The sequence below is a fragment of the Psammomys obesus genome, unplaced genomic scaffold (genome assembly GCF_907164565.1).
Source record: "Psammomys obesus unplaced genomic scaffold, mPsaObe1.curated_primary_1811, whole genome shotgun sequence".
In the NCBI taxonomy this organism is placed as follows: domain Eukaryota; kingdom Metazoa; phylum Chordata; class Mammalia; order Rodentia; family Muridae; genus Psammomys; species Psammomys obesus.
In genome coordinates, this window is record NW_026596125.1 from 776,320 (window position 1) to 793,153 (window position 16,834).

The following is a 16,834-nucleotide window of genomic DNA, read 5'->3' on the forward strand; positions in this document are numbered from 1 at the left end:
CACCGAGCACATGCTATTTGGCAGGCACTGCACTGTGAAGGCAACAGACATCTAAACTGGAAAGTCACCCTGCCCTTTTACAAACACACTGAAAGCGTAGCAGAGAATGCATTTCCTTCAAAACAATCTTCAGTGGGCACAGAGTAAATGATTTTGTGTAGAACTATGTCTCGTGGTATAATTAGCTTCAGATACAGATTCTCTGCTATAAAGGAAATACGGGGGGGGGAATGGTGTTCATTCACAAATTCAGCCACTCAGTCTTCGTTTACTGAGTACCGTGTTTACTGTGGGAGAAACCGGTGTTGGGAGCAAGGTGGCAAGCAAGAGCAGTTGGCTTCTTGCTTTGTGGCATGTGAATAGAACAGGTGGCTTAGTTTCCTGGCTGCCACCTTGGGTTGACAGGAGGCCTCTCGTCTCCTTCAGACGCCAAAGCTAAGATTGCAGCAGCCTTGTAAGGGGAAGCTGTCCAAGTGGCTTCGGGACCTGAGGACTTACCTTCCTCCCTAAGGGCCAGCCCTTGTCTTCATTTCAAAACCAGTTGAGAGTTTAAAATATATCTGGCAGCCTCTCACCTGCATTCAGGTCACCTTGCAAAGCCTGGGAGCAGTTATCCACATCTGTCGGACTTTGGAGGTAGGAAGTCAAAGCTGGGGAAAGGTGCATGATGCTCGTCACTTCAGAGCTGGCAGAGGCACCTGGTGAACAGTTTACTCTGTGGTCCCAGAAGGCTTTCTAGACAATCATGTGGCTTCGTCTGGGTTCTTCTTCAGTGAGATTGAAAAGGATTGCTCTTCAGGGGATGGGAAGTGCTCAGCTTTATGCGGCAGGGAGAGCTTTCCCCAGGTGTTGGCTACTGGCATCATAATTGCAGGACACAGAGCTTGATTTTCTTTTTAAATGACTTTTTTCAAGGGAGAAAAATGGAAATGGGTTTTCTGTAACAGGGAGGCTAAGAGATATATAAAGGAGAAGACGAAGGGAGGAAAAGAGGAAGAGAGGAGAAGAAGGTGAGCTTTGAACACACACTGCTTCAAGCCTAGGAAAAAGAAATTACAACCCCAGGAAGCTTTCGAGTAACTAAAGGGACTGCCCGACTCCTCTACCAATCTGTATTTCTAGTCAATGAAAAAGACAGAGTTTGAGGTTCCTTCCGAAACCAGGCTGGCTAATTTAGCCCCTCCCACAAGCCCTAGGGTCTGTTATATCTCGGAACCGTGAGTACCTCTCTCACAGAAAGCCACCACAGCAAGCAGAGACAGCAAAACCAAAAAAACACCCAAGACAAGCGAGGAAAGAGGAAGAAAACAAAAAGCTGCCCCTTATGGAAGATATAAAGGGTAAGCCCAGAACTGATTTGATCCAAACCCTTCAGGGGAAAAAAAGCCCAGACCCAAAGCAAGTACTTGAAAGAGCAAAAGGCAAAGCGCCTGAATGAACTTTCCCACTCTCCTCCTGAGCGAGGCAGAGAAAGCTTTGGGAAGCAGAGCTCAGGGTTGCAGTGCAGGGTGGCTCTCGAGTAGGCTAGAGTCGATGAATATTCATAATTAATTGGTATGCAGATCTGTTGGTTTTTTTTTTTTTTTTTAAGCGGCAAGCGACTGCTTTTCAATTCTCTTGTACCTAAAGAAGCAGCTGCTTCATCTACAGTCTGGAGTCATCTAGTCTCGGTTTGGGTCCCTGGCTTGCAGATGCTGGGTTCTGCGTGTAGATTTGTTTTGTTTGAATTTCCTGCGTTCTTTCCTGCTGGGACATTAGCAAAGGCTCCTTCTCCTCGGGGAGTTGGACAGGCAAGTTAATGTGGCAAGAGGCTGTCACAACAGGACCCCAGAGTACGTGTTGTAAAAAAGCTGCAAGCTTCTGGAGCTGTGTGGGGGAGTGCGCTTGTCCCCGGGAGGGAGAGAGGGGTGGAGGGAAGAAAGGAAGAGTGCCCCTTAAAAGAGCAGGTCATGTCTGACTGACCACACTCGATTCTGTCTAGGGAACTACAAGGGCAGACTGGTGCGCACAAATGGTGTGCGGTCTCTGCCTTTTACCTCTTTTGGGCATTTTCTGCCAGGACGGAGAGCCTGCTGCTTGCCAGTCCCTGGGAGCCAGGAACAAAGGGGGAATGTGGGGTCGCAAACCTACCTCATCGGCAGCTTCTAATATGCTCGCAGATTTCTATCACATAGGATGCAGAGGGATGGAGGATAGCAAACGGATTTCTTTCTAATTAAGGTAGAGGATAGCTGTGTGGGTTTACTAAGCCTTTACTGTGTGCTGGGACCTGTGCTGCTTTTATCATACGTGGTACACAGCATCCCTCACGTCATCCATATAAGGTAAGTGCTGTCCTTATCTTCTCCATTTCCCCGGAGGGTTCAGTGGAGGAATGAAGAGGGCAGCTCACCTTGGGATCCCATACTTACTTAGGAAGTGGCAGCTGTGGATGTGGGCAAGCATTCTGTACTTAGGAAGGGGTAAGCATGGATCCAGGGGCCAGGGCGCTTCTACTCCCCACCGCTGTCTCCGCTCCGAAGGCTCTGGATCACGGGATTCTAGGCTTGTGCATCTCTGAAGCTATTGGGGAAGAGACCGTGATGAAATCTGGTCTGTGAAGGAATTTGTGTTTTGCAATCAAGTTTACAGCACTAATCTCAGTTGGTGTTAATGGCCATTCTTTATGGGGGCGAGGCAGACATTATTATCCTATAGGACCTTTGACAGAAGGGAAAATGTGAGTCTTGGAGGGGTTAGACCACATGAATCGAATGTCTATCTGTCAAAAAGTCTAGATCTCACCAGAGCTCTTCTACTTCTGGTTTCTCTTCTGAACATGTGTCCCCACCCCCAGCTAGTCCTCACCAAGTACTTTCAGTTCCCCAGGGAACTGCTCTTTCCTCCTGCTCAGCTTGCTGCAAGACACTTTCCTCCATCTTGAAGGCCTATCTGACCTCTCTTCTTGATCATGGAGCCAGCCTGCCTTTGTTTGAATTCCAGCTCCATCATTCTTACTGCGAGCCTCAGTTTTCTCTCCTGCGAAATGAAGAGATTAATACCTGCCCCAGAGGGTTATAAGGACAGCGTAACCATCCACGTAAAGTTCCTGATGTAGACGGTGTGCTCATGAAATACAGGCTGTTGCTCTTGGTCCTATTTTTTCTTGAGTATTGCTCTCCCAGTTAAGCCTTCTCCCATCCTTTGGCCTAGCTCAGGACCTGCCTTGGATGTTTCTACAATGCCTCACCTTTAACGTTTAAGGTGGCACTCATCATAATCAATTGTTTTCCTTCTCTCTGTTAGTTTCCAACCCTCAATGATAATTTCTGTACTCATCTTTGGATGTATGGTTTCCAGTGCATTTTTTTTTCTTTTGTCTTAAAAAACATAGCTGCCTTGTCTATGCAGGCAGAGTGCTGGGAGAGAGGCCTCTGTCATGACAGAGGGCAGAAGGCAGCTGAGGTGCTCACAAAGCAGCCTCAGAAGATGCTGGAAGGCCTCCGGGAAGCAGACTCAGACAGGTTGACACTCAGTGGCCCAAGGCTGCGTTAGCAGTTTCACCACATGAGGTTCACAACAGGTCTCTGACGCCCGTATTACGAATCTGCCCGTAAGCCACAAGGACGAGTCCTTGAGGTGGACATCATCTCAGAGAGGATCCTGGGCTCTGTTTGGAGGCTGCTTTTTAGCTTTTGGGCAAGTCTCGAAGGTTCTTTCAGCCACAAGAACCTTGAGCTCCTCAGTGGGCACTCAATCAGTGTCTAACAAACTGTTAGTGTAGTTGCTGTTCATTCAAGAGCCAGAAGGACCTTTAGTTTGTAGTTGGGCTTCCCCTGCCCTGATGCACACAACTCCTAAATGCTCCACGCACATCTTTCTAGGTAGATACTCTGAAAAACAAAATGGCCCTGTCTAGGTTGATGATCTTAATTGATGATGTGACTTCATGCCAAGACACTCAGTTTGCCCAGTACAGCTCTGGATGAACTTCAGCCTCTAGTCCCCACTCAGCCAGAGATCAAACTGGAGATTTTTAGATGTCTCCTAGTATACCTTTGCTGTCTCTGAACAAAACACCTGGTTTGATAAATAGCGTCTCTCGAGTACCACTTTATATACATTTTGCTATCTGACACAGTGCATTCTGGTAACAAAAGAAAAAGCAAACACTGGAGATTCTGGCCCTGGGTAAAATCATAATGCACATTGTTTGTTCCCAGCAGCCCTCTCTTCCTCTTCCTGGCATACCTTCAAAGCAGTTTGACAAATACTGTTTGTCTGCCATTTGTAAGTACCTATGCCAGCTCCTTGGGATATAAACAGTTTGCACATGATGTAGTCAGGAAACCAATTCTAATGGAAGCCAGATTCTGTCAAGGACTATTAATAGCTGACATTGATTATTATGTGCCAGACACTGTAACATTTTATATATATCATCTCATATAATCTTCACAACAGCTCTTTGTATTGATTTATACATGTCACAGTTATACAAGGAAGTCACTTAGCCAAAGTCACACAGTTGGTCAGAGGCAGAGGGGACATTTCTGGCCATGAAGTCAGTCTACAAAGCCTGAACTAACAGATGTGTCCTTCCTCCTGAGAGCCACAAGACCATTCCAATGAGAGCTCTGCAAGGAACACAACTCAGAGAAACAACTTCTCAGAACACTTCTCAAAGCGCGGGCTGCTTTTGGTTGGACATAGATAGTGAAGTGCAGTGCCCACAGCAAGCCCGCTCCTTCCCCAGTCAGTAAGGCCAAAGGGACTTTCCTTTCTGCTAAAGCTGCAGCCTGGACCAAAGAGTAGAACGCTCCCTCTCTTTTTCACATTCTGGGCAGCACCGGTTTGCATCCCATCCTGGAGGTTTGAAGGTAGAATTGCAGACTCAAATCTTGACACCATGAGTTTGGGATTACCAGTTATGGAATTAAATAAACATCTACAGAATGTGATCAGCTACACACTGAATCATTTCCTTCATCATGATTTTCCTGCATAGGAAGAGAGTAAGTGACAAGGCACCTATGGCAGCATCATTAGCAATTTGTATCGCTTTTAATTGGCTGAAGCACCTTTTCACAGGGAGTCTCTCTCTCTCTCCCTGTGCGGTTACAGTTGCTTCTCCACTCTATAATCCATAGTTGTGATTAAGCGGTGAGTGTTTAATTCAGTTTAATTCAGGTGTGCTGGGCTCAGGCTGTGCAGGGTGACAGCGAGGCCTGTGGAAAATCATGTAGAGTGTATTCCTTCAAATATTTTGGAGAGAGGCCAAAACCAAGGGTAGCCCTTGTGGTTAAGAATCATCAGACATTTTGATGATCTGACAGAAGGAAGAGGGGAGGCATAAGCTTTGTCATGTGTGCATGCGTGCGAGTGTGTGTGCGAGTGTGTGTGTGTGTGTGTGTGTGTGTGCGTTTCTGGGACCATGTTTCTCAGACTTTAACATACTCGTGTATCGTTGAAGATCTTAAAATTCAGACTGTCTTTCAGAAGCTCTGGGTGAGGCTGAGGTCTTGCAGTCCTTCCAGGGCCAGGTGGCAGTTGGCCCTCCATGGCCACCCTGACTGGCCATGTTAATGGATACACTGGTAAACTGTGTCATCGAAGGATATGGGAAGCCTAATTCATTTGTATGTCCAGAAAAAATATGCCCTACAACAGGATGTTCAGGCCTCTTGCTATGACCTAGGGACAAGCATGTATCTTGAGCGCAAAACCTACTGCAGAACAGAAAAGAGTTCTTAAATATTTTCACCTTTAAAAAGATTTGTCATCTATAACTATGTGTGTGTGCAGGTGGATATGTGTGTGTAAGTGGATATGTGTGTGTAAGTGCAGGTGCCCATAGAAGCCAGAGGCATTGGCTCACCCGGAGCTGGAGTTACAGGAAGTTGTGGGTCCCTGACATAGGTGCTGGGAGCAGGACTCAGGTCCTCTCCAAGGACAGCTGCCAACAGCTGAGCTAACTCCCAGCCCCTATTTCAACCTTTTCCTGTTTCCCTATAGTTCCCAGGTTCCCAAGCTTCCCTTATTCTCCACTTTTATCGTGAGCAGGGCTGGAAGCTGGCTGCCTGTTGTAGGACATATTTTTTCTGTATATACAAATGAATTAGGCTTCCCACTATCCTGTGATGACACAGCTTGACAGTGGCTCCGTTAATACTGTGCTGGACCTAGGATGGTCAGGCTCTGAGCTCCGGTGTCTGCACTGCACACATAAGGTGGGAACGACCCTAGTTGCAAAGGTGGGAAAGTGGGTTCAGAGAGGAATGCTGGGGCTGCTTTAGGTTTGGAGAAATGTAGCCTTGGAAGAGGTTGTCTGACTGCCACAAAACATGTACTCTCTCTCCTGTATTATTATAGAACCTGCCCAACAGAAAGAGGTGTTTCCTTTTTTTTTTTAACGTAATAGATTTTTTTGACCTAGACAAAATGTCATATATGTAGATACAGACATATAAAAATTTGTTTTTGTCTCCCTGAGACAAGGTTTGTGATCCTTTTGCTTCAGCCTCTTGGTGTTGGAATTATAGGCATGTGTTACCAAGCCTAGCCACAAAAATGCTTTATAAAAGGAGACAATACATAACAATGACATTTCAAAACAAAATGGGGGAAAAAAAGACTAATGCTCTTGAAGTGGAACATAAGAAAGAAGATGTGAAAGAACGTAAGGAATTATTTTTTTGTGGTCAAAATTCAAGGAATGATTTCAGAGATGTTTCTTTTGGCCTCATGCAGACTATGTGTACAGCTCCTCAGTGTCCACGCCAGTGGTGTGGAGCATGGCGTGAGAGCTCCGTGTAACCCTAATCAGGGTGAGGAGAAGCCTTTGAGAGGGTTGGCTGGGGTGCCCCTCTCATTTCACCTTTACTTGGTACTACCTTGAAAAATCAGAGCACCATGATCATCAGGCTGTATTTAAAGTCTGGCTTTTAGTAAGGGTGTGAATCACAAGTGTTTTCTATTTTGTAGAAATAGTAGTCTTGGTTAGCACACTTTTTATAGTCACGTAGCTGATTTAACAATTTGCATCTTTTGCAATGTCACCAATAAACATCAGCACAGGAATGTCTTCCCTAAGTAGGGGTGCACTCTGAGGATGGAACCCCAGAAGTAGGCTTATTGGTTTAAAACCTGTGAATATTTTCTGAAGCTCTCCATCATCATTGCTAAGTTGTCCTCCCAAGGCCAAGTTAGTCCCAAGGCCCAGTTAGTTGGTCCCAAGGCGTGGGCCCTTTGTGCCACTGCCACTTTCTGTTTTCTAGCATTAGTGATTGATTTAAAATAAATAAATAAATTGTATCCACTTTAAAAGTCTGTGATTTTTTTTTAATTACTAGGAATCTTTATGGTACTTTTCACATGATATGCTTATTCTTTTGCATAATGTCCACATCCTTTGCTCATTTATTACTAACCTGGGTTTTACATTTTTAATTTAATTTCTGTGAGTGATCCATCACCTAAAGATATTTAATTTTATGCCATACTAGTAATACTTTTGTGGAATCTGTTCCTTATGTCTTCATAATATTTTATAGTGTTTTTTAGATTTATTTATTATTTATACAGTACTCTGCTTGCATGTGTGCCTGCATGCCAGCAGAAGGCTCCAGATCTCATTATAGGTGGTTATGAGCCACCATGTGGTTGCTGGGAATTTAACTCAGAACCTTTGGAAGAGCAGACAGTGCTCTTAACCCCTGAGCCATTTCTCTAGCCCCAAAGTGTTTTTATGAAAAGATCCAACACATTTTTATACACGTAGGTAGTTCAATACTATATTTTTGTTGCCTCCTGAATATATAATGTTTTAAGTTCTAAACAATTCTTATTTTTATTTATTATTAATTTTTACTTGCTTCATAATAATTCTTATTTTATTTAATTATTATTATTTTTTATTTGTTTCTTAATGATTACAGAATATTATTTTATAATATCTGAATATCCTTGTAAATAAACATATGAGTTTTTAAAACCTATAAACACTTTGAATATATTACTTTTAAAATATAAAATTATGTTAATCAGTTTAGTCTCTTTAATTATATTGTAATTCATCTCCAATTATAATTTTCTTCCAAGTAAAATTACAGTGTATGGGAATTCACTGTGTGTGTGTGTGTGTGTGTGTGTGTGTGTGTGTGTGTGTGTCAGCCTTATATATTAAGGCAGGGTCTCTGGCTGAACCAGAAGCTTGCTAGTCAGTGATCTGTATCGGCCTGTCTGTGCTGCTCAACACAGGCATTCCCAGCTGTGCCTGGCTTTTTACATGGGTACTGAGGATTTGAACTTAGTACCCCATGCTTTCACAGCAAGCACTCTAACCTAGTGAGCTATCTCCCTAATCCTAGACTTCAAGTACTTTGAAAGAATAAATTGTTTGTGCTAATTTGTGACAACAGCCATCATCAGGACACTAATATGGTAAGTGACCTATTTTATAAATTGATATGAAGTTGTTTTGGTTACCATGCTAAAGGGTTTGGGTAACACCCTGTTCTATTTACTTTACAGATGTTAATTTAGTTTTGAAACAACACCAGAGGCTGGTGCTATTTAACCTGGTGATTTTCCTGATAGTTGAGGGATGAGAGAGGTGAGCTACTTATGTCTCTCAGTTGCAAAGTATAGAGTTCAGACTCAAATTCTAGGCACTGCTCTCATTATCATTTGGAGATATGGTTTACAGACCATATAACTCATATATTTGAAAACTGTAATTTGGAAGGTGTTAGTATATTCTCACAATTGTGGGCAATTGCCTCAGTTTTGGAACACTTTATTTCAAAGCCTGTGCACCCATTATTAACCACTTCCCATTTCCTATCTATTCACCTACCTTCCCCTCTTCCAAGCCCTAGGCACTGACAGTCTAGTTTTTATAGTAGCTCTGCCTATTTCGGCTTTGTCCTGTCTATTATATTCTATGTTGCATTACATTTTAGCTGTCTGTTCATCACTCAATTGATTTGGGGGCCCTTTCACATTTTGTTGTTGTTGTGAAGGATGCTGCTTTGAATGTGCCTGGACAAACTTTTGTGTAGATAATACCTTTAATTCCCGTAGATATAGACCTGGAGTGGAATTGTTCATTCATGTTGTGTCTGTGTTTACTCATCTGAGGCACGGCTAGAATATTTACTAAAGTAGATGTGGTATTTTACACAACAGAGTGTGATGTTCGAGTGCCTCTACAGCATGAATGCTTGTTACTGTCTGTCATTGGTTAAAGCCTTCCGAAGAGGTGGGAGTGGTGCCTTTGTGGGATTTGAGTCTCGTTTCTGGTGGTTGACGCTGTTCTTCATGAGATCTCTGACCATCTTCTTTGGAGAAATGCCCATTTGGGTTGCTAGGCAATTTCTTAAAGTTTGACTTCTGATTGTTGAGTTGCAATGATTTTTTGCATATTCCTTTTGTTCAAACGTATAACTTTCGATTTTTTTTCTGTATTATGGTTGTCTTTCCATTTTTTCTAACTGTACAAAAGTTCTACATTTTAATGATATCCAGTTCCTATTTTCTTCAATTTCTTTATGTTTTTGATGTCATATCTAAGAACTCAGTGCCTAATCCAAACTCATGAAGTCATTTATGCCTGTGATTTTTTTTTTTTAATCTTTTTTTATTTTGTGTGTGTAGTTCGCCTGTGTCACATGCATGCAGTGCTCATGGAGGCCAGAAGAGGTCATCGGATTCCTTGGAACTAGAGTTGCAGATGGTTGTGATTTGCCGTGTGTGTGTGTGTGTGTGTGTGTGTGTGTGTGTGTGTGTGCGCTCGCGTGCACACGCACGTGCTATGAATCAAACCTGGGTTCTCTGAAAGAGTAGCAAGTGTCCTCAACTGCTGAGACATCTCTGGCCTCCTCCGTTTTCTTGAGCATTTTTATGGTTTTGAGTTCTCCATCTTTGCTTTTCTTTTTCAAGATTGCTTTGTTATTATGTGTTTCTTGAATATTAGAACCATAATGTTAATTTCTGTGAAGAAGATGCTTGAGAGTTTGATAAGGATTATGCTGAACATAAATGTACTTGAAAATTTTCATTTTAAAATTATCAAAGACTGAGGCCGTAGCTCATTGATAGAGATCTTAGTAAGCTCAACAGTCTAGTCCTGCCATATAAATAGATGAATAAATTATAAGGCTTCTTATCCACAAACATGTGATAGCTCTCTTTTTATCTGCATCTTTAAATTTCTCTAGTAACTTTTTTTTTTTTTTAATTTTTGATATAGGGCTTTTCTATGAAGCTTTGGCTGTCCTGAACTCACTTTCTAGTCCAGGTTGGCCTCAAACTCACAGAGATCTGCCTCTGCCTCCTGAGTGCTGGGATTAAAGGTGTGCACCACCACACCCAGCCTTCAGTAACACTTTCAGACCACAGGTTTTAGGTTCCTTTTGTCAAATTTATTGTTAAGTTTCTCTGCTTCTTTTGATGCTGTTGTAAGTATAATTGGAGCCAGGCACTTGCTTTTAATCCCAGTGCTTCTGAGGCAGAGACAGGCAAGTCTCTGTGAGAATTTTGGTTCATATATACTGTTCTTTATTTCCAATGCATCTGTGTAATTTACCATATATATGTGATAAATATATCATAAATATGATATCTATAAATATATATCATATATCTATATGGTATGATACATCATATATATCATCAATCTGTCTGTCTGTCTGTCTATCTAGCTATTCTTCCCCATTTAAACCACTAGCTTCTGAAGTGAATTTTCACTGTTGTTTTCATGGAGGAATTGAATACTTGTTTATTTCCCTTTTTCCCTTTTGACACGACCTTGCTTATTCATTATCATGTATATAGCTTCAAATCTGTGGATGGTAGATATCTTACTGTTAAATTTATATGGGACTTTGAAAAGAAAAGTACCCTGCATTTAACTGTATCTTAATATCAAAGCATAAGTGAGCAACTTTAATGTTAAGAAAGGACTTAAGAGCATCTGCTTCCTGTGTCTTTCTTTTTTATCTTAAATGTCTATAATCTGTGCATGTTGTCAACACCAGTACTGGGATCACAGTCATCATCCACTGTGACCATCAGTGCTGGGAGCACAGTCATCACCCACTGTAACCATCAGTACTGGGAGCACTGATGGTCATCATCCGCTGTGACCATCAGTGCTGGGAGCACAGTCATCATCCACTGTGACCATCAGTGCTGGGAGCACAGTCATTATCCGCTGTGACCATCAGTACTGGGAGCACAGTCATCACCCACTGTAATCATCAGTACTGGGAGCACAGTCATCATCCACAGTGTCCTTCCTCTTTAGCTATTATTAATCAAACTCCACTCTGAAGGAATGCGCTGGCATTCAGTGTGATTCTTTTCTCACAATGCTGTCTACATTCTTGAGTTCTTAATCTGGGCTCATTTCATGATGATCTATCTTTTTAGCATAACACATTAACTTTCCAGAAAGATGAGCATTGTGCAAAAGAGCGACAGGCTGTCTTCAGAACAGAAATCTTGATTGCCACGTCACTGGGAAATGACATGTTCCCACGACAATTCCTCCACTGTCTTGGGAAATCTGATGCTGTAAAGAAGCTGGGGACAGCGCTGTTTTCAGTGCATTGTTTCTCAGTGTTATAACTTTTGGGGCAAAGTAGGTGAGGCTAGACTTCCTTATTTAGATTGGCCTAGGATAACCCTGCTGCTTTTCAAATGTAGCTGCTGTTGGGGGAGTGAGGAAACCCTCCCCTCACTGCTTTGGTCACTGACTCGCCTTTTGGCCCTTTGTCTTATTCTACAACTGCTCATTATTTGGATGTCTTTGAACTTCATAGTTCTTCATTTCTTTTAATACTTTCTTTTTTTTCTTCATTTATTGTCCACCACATTCCAATGGTTTTCCCCTAAGATTTTCCTATGCATCATTCAATTTCCTTTAACTAGAGCCAACATCAAGTTTGATTCAGCTGCAGTGATTTTGGCTTCCATGAAATCTTTCAGCTTGTTCTTTCTCATAGCAAAATTCTCCCCTAGCCAATTAAAATCAAATATTTCCCTTGCCATCCTCCTTTATATCAGCTTATCAATAGAGATGACATTCTCCTCTATCTTCTGACTTCATTGCAACATTTATTGTTATTTTATATGTGTGGGTGCTTTGCTTGCCGGCATGTTTGTGCACTGTGTGCATGCAGTGCCCATGGAGAACAGAAGAGGGCGTTGGATATCCTAGAACTGGAGTTACAGATAGTTGTGGGTGCTGGGAATTGAGCCCAGGTCTTCCTCTGGAAGAGTAGCCAGTGCTCTTAACCTCTGAGCCATCTCTCCAGCCCCATTTTTTTTTAAAATTATAGTGCTTGTTTGTTTGTTTGTTTGTTTTAATTGGAATAAAAGAGTCTCCTTTAAAAAAAAAGTATATGTATTAAAATATGTTTCCACTTTATTGTAAGAACTAAACCACTTTCACTGGAGATTTACCTCCAACAAAACTGAGAGGCAGCTGGAATGGATGATTTACCCACAGCTCCTGTGGAGTCGCTTGGATCTTGTTTAGGATCTCAAAGGCTGGGTCCTCACATAACTGTGGGAGGAAATCTAAGTCTGCTGGGAAGAATTGCTTACTCTGATCCAGGAGAAAAGGCAAAGTCATATCTTCATGTTTCAGAGGACAGAGAGACAAGGCTATCCGAGCTCTGTCACTATTGTCCAGAGGCACAAGATGTTCAGGAAGGACCCCTCTCTGGGCCATGTTCTTGCTTTGCTTCTTCCTCAGAGAGAGGTCTTGCATGGAGCTGGGCAGTGAGCTCTGTCCCTGTGCTTAGCCCTTTGCCCACAGTGATGCTGCGTGGGAGGTTGGGTCTCTTTGTACCTTAGACACATGGCTGCCTTATGGGATGTAGGGACAGAAACAAAAACAAGACACCAGAAGCTCCCCCAGACAGTCCTTTCTACCTACTGTCACACTGTGCCTATTTCTCCCTTAGTGTGTTCTGTTGTTGCTAAGTTCAGCAGTGTTGGGAGAAGAACTGAGCCCTTCCTTTACTTGTTCCTGGTCACACTACCTTGTCTCAGAGCAGGACATGACAACCACTGCTGTACTTTCTCCATCCTACTGTGAAGTTGCTTTATTTTCCAAAAACGTATTTCCTTTTGGATACACAGGTGGATTTTAATAAGACTGTGGGAAAGTGTGGTAAGATATTTTAACTGGATATTTATGCTGCCATCGTGTTTGGTGGTCACAAGATGGGACATTCTAACAATGAAACAGTCAGGAGCAGTGCTGGGAGGGGTTAGCACTAGTTATCTGCATTAAATAGCTCAGGAAGCAAGGGGTGAGGGGTCGGTCACACTCTAGAGCACATGCAGAGGAAAGGGCAGCAAGGGCTCAGCTATGACAATGTTTCTGAAGTGGAGTTGGAGAGGTAATGGGTTAGGTGGCTTTTGGGGAAAGAAGGGAAGAAAGATGTCAAAACTTATTCTAATTTACAAGTTAGACAGTTGGGTCAATAAATATTTATCATCAAGGCTGAGAATGAAAGGGGGAGAGTAGAGCTGACAGAGTAGATGAAAACATCTTGGATGCTCTAAACTTGAGATGTTTATAAGACATCAGGTATTCTGTTTAGAAGCCCAGGTAGTCTATTGATTGCTGGGAATTTGAATGTAGATCTTAGTGACTAGGAGACAAGAGGAGTCACAGAGTACAGACATAGATAAGTCAGCCTGTAGTTCAGAGAATAAAGACAGAAGATAGCGAAAAATGATACCTAGGGAAACACCACATTAAGAAGGGGGCAGGTGCCAGTTGAAGTGGCACACACCTTTAATCCAAGCACTCTGGGAGGTAGAGGCAGGCAGATCTTTATGAGTTCAAGGCCAGCCTGGTCTACAGTGCAAATTCAGAATAGCCGGGGCTGTTACACAGAGAAACCCTGTCTCGAAAAACAAATAAGTAAACAAATGGATCAAGAAGAGAGAATTCTCATCAAGAATGCCTTAGAAGGTAAAAAAAAAAAAAAAAAAAGTCAAAGAGAGAGTTTAAAGCTGGTGCCACAGCTGCAGAAAAGTCAGGAAGTGTAGTGAGAGCCCATGTAGCATCTCTCTGGTACCACATGCATTTCACCCTCCATCCTGCCCAGTATGACACTGGCTCAGCCCCTGTTTTGTAGCACACTCACCCTGGTCCTTCCTCCTACTACAGCCCAAGCACTCCAGCAGACTGCTGTGTACGGTTGTTGTCTGGGTTAGGTTTAGGGTCTCTGGATAGTCTCTGTTGTAAGCTGCACTCCTTGAGCTGTGCAGCATGCAACCTGCACAAGGCCCTTTGCTTTCTTTCCCATGGCTAAAATCAATTGTTAAATCAAAATCTACCAACTAATGCCTCTGATACCCTTCTGATTGCTGGGTATTATGAGTAGACCCATTTCTACTTAGTTACTAGATTTTTGTACAGCATCATTCCAGTTCAAGTGTGTGTGTGTGTGAGAGAGAGAGATATTGTGTGTGTCTATGTGCCTAATTGCCTCATGCAAACACCTATCTTCACATAGCATATGAATATTAAAGTATTTATAAAGAGTGACAAGACAGAGACAAAAAGGGATGAAGCAACTATGCCAAGGTAGATGACTGTGGGGAGGGAAGCCAAGCATGGAGTTTGTATCTAGCAATGTTGCCCGGCTGATTGGTGTGCAGACTCTGTTTCCAGTTGGTGGGCATATGGGACATGAGCCCTGCCAGAGCTCAGCAGCTGGTTCATGGGTGAGGAAGAGGAAGTCTTGGTGACTAAAGACTATGGAGAGAATATGAATATCCCCCATCACTAGCAAGACGGTTCCAAACAGGGAGGCACTGTTTTCACATGCCAAAGGGAAGCGCCTCTGTTGTTCTTTCTGTTTGTTTGTTTTAATGATGAGTATCACTGAAGATAAGGAAAATCAAACATTCTCAAGTTGGCCAAAGTATAGGTTAAGTGTTCTGAATGGTAGTTTAGTTATAATTATTTAAAGTATGAAGAATGTTGTTATCTTGACCCTACAAAAATTGCCCAAGTAAACTTTCCAGAGTGTGTACATAAATGTTCCCTGGAGACCTGCACTTCAGCATTGTCTGCCCTAGTGAACAGAGGGAAGTCACCTAACATATAGAGATTATGAGAAAGACTTTTGAGAGTAAGAGAAAGTATTGTTATGAGGAAAACTAGGTTATCAAAGTGAACAGTCAAGACCCATTGGTTAGAAAATAGTTACCTTGACAAACAGAAAGAAGACTAAAAAGGTGAAATATTAAAATTTATTATTTATGTAGAATTTATTTTCCTTTTTGATATTTTCTGAATTGTAACAAGCATATATTATTTTTATGCTGTAAGAAATACTAAACAGTACTTAGAAATATGTTTTGTTCAAAGTTAATTGGAAAGTTACTAATTTGTTAGTATAAATTAATTAGATTTAAAAGGACTGTATGAAATACGGTAACCTGCCTTGTTTTCAGCTATTTGTATAATTTTTCTACTAGTCTAAAAGCATACCAAGTCTGTCTTGGAGTCAGTCTCATCACAGACTATCAAGAACTTAGCTACAAATGGTTCAGAAAATTATTCTAGCAATTAGAAGCAAACACATCTGGATTTGAATTAAGAAAAAGGGCAGTAAAGGAACGCAGAGGAGGTACGTATAGTAGGCTGGCTCAAAAGGTCATGTGTTTTGATGTAATGGAAGTGTGAGAAGGGTGGGGCCACCCGGAAGTGGGTATCTAATTCTTTTACTGTGGAGGATATGGTAGAATAAAGCTCATGAACAATGGGGAAAAATTAAGTATTTAAAACCACCACAACAAAAACAACTAACAAAGTCAATAGTCAGATTACCCCTGACTGTCTCATGAACAGAACAAAAAGTTCTACTAAAGAACACAGAATCTAGTAACTGTTTTAGGACAGGGCAGACCTTGACAATCACTTAATTCAGAGGCTCCAGGAGTTTTTAATTTGATAGATGGGTAGGGTTGTTTTTTTTTTTTCTTTAAAAACAGTATTTTGTGTGAGAGCAATACAAGTATATAACTTAAACTCATGTGTACTGCGATGACGAAGAATTGCAGTCACCCTCCCATCCCTGCTCCATCTTCAGCTCATCCTGTCCAGGGTTCTTTTGACCTTTGTACAGTGTCATCTGGCATGTACATTTGTTCAGCGTCAGTCGAGATAGCTGTTGCTTTTCTATCATGACAGTCAAACCATTCACCCTCTAAGCCTTCCCCCAGCAGGAATGGACAGATATGGAGTAGGCTAGCATTCCCTGCCTGCGTCAGCATCTGAGTAAGTGTTCCTTTCCCCTTAAGCCTCCTTTCCTGTGCATCCTTTATCCTACTGCCATTAATAAGGCCTGCTTCTCTGCTTGCTTCGGTTGCTCTTTTACTTGGTGGCTGGTTTTTTTTTCTTCCTAAGTGATGTAAAAACCAGATTTTATTTAATTTCCATGACCAGTAATCTAACAGGTGTTTTATTCTTTGTGGGTTTTGTCTTGTTTTATGTTTTATTTTTTCCTCCTCTTCTTTTCTTGTCCAGTCATTTTTAAGATCTCCCTCTGAGTCTTTTGTCCTGCTTAGTTTCAGCTGGCTGCTCTTTTGTCATTCTCTCTCCGCTGGCTTCTAGCCCATGCTAACTCTCCTACTAAACACCTCTTCCTCTTTCTAGGTTCCCAGCCTCATCTGAGTAGAACACACCCTTAAGTAACCCCCTGAAAACAGGCATACTGAAGGGAAAATGCAGTGCAGGCTCTTGTGTCTTTTAGGGTTTCCAAGTCACAGCTCTTATTCCCAAGTGTTTTTATGTCCTTTCGTGTTCCCACCCCACCCT

The 16,834-nt window shown here is 42.2% G+C and overlaps 1 protein-coding gene across 2 annotated transcripts in view; it reads left to right on the forward strand.

The window, feature by feature from the left end:
- Window positions 1–1,227: 1,227 nt before the first annotated feature.
- Entpd1 (ectonucleoside triphosphate diphosphohydrolase 1) overlaps window positions 1,228–16,834 on the forward strand; it is a 75,842-nt gene continuing 60,235 nt past the window's right edge. Inside the window, exon 1 of one of the 2 annotated variants that reach the window (XM_055591713.1) lies at window positions 1,228–1,340. In XM_055591713.1, coding sequence (XP_055447688.1) covers window positions 1,325–1,340 — 16 coding nt within the window. In that variant the 5' untranslated portion in view covers window positions 1,228–1,324. Of the gene's footprint in view, window positions 1,341–2,303; window positions 2,325–16,834 lie in introns of those variants that run through there. The other variant, XM_055591714.1, reaches the window with a different exon arrangement.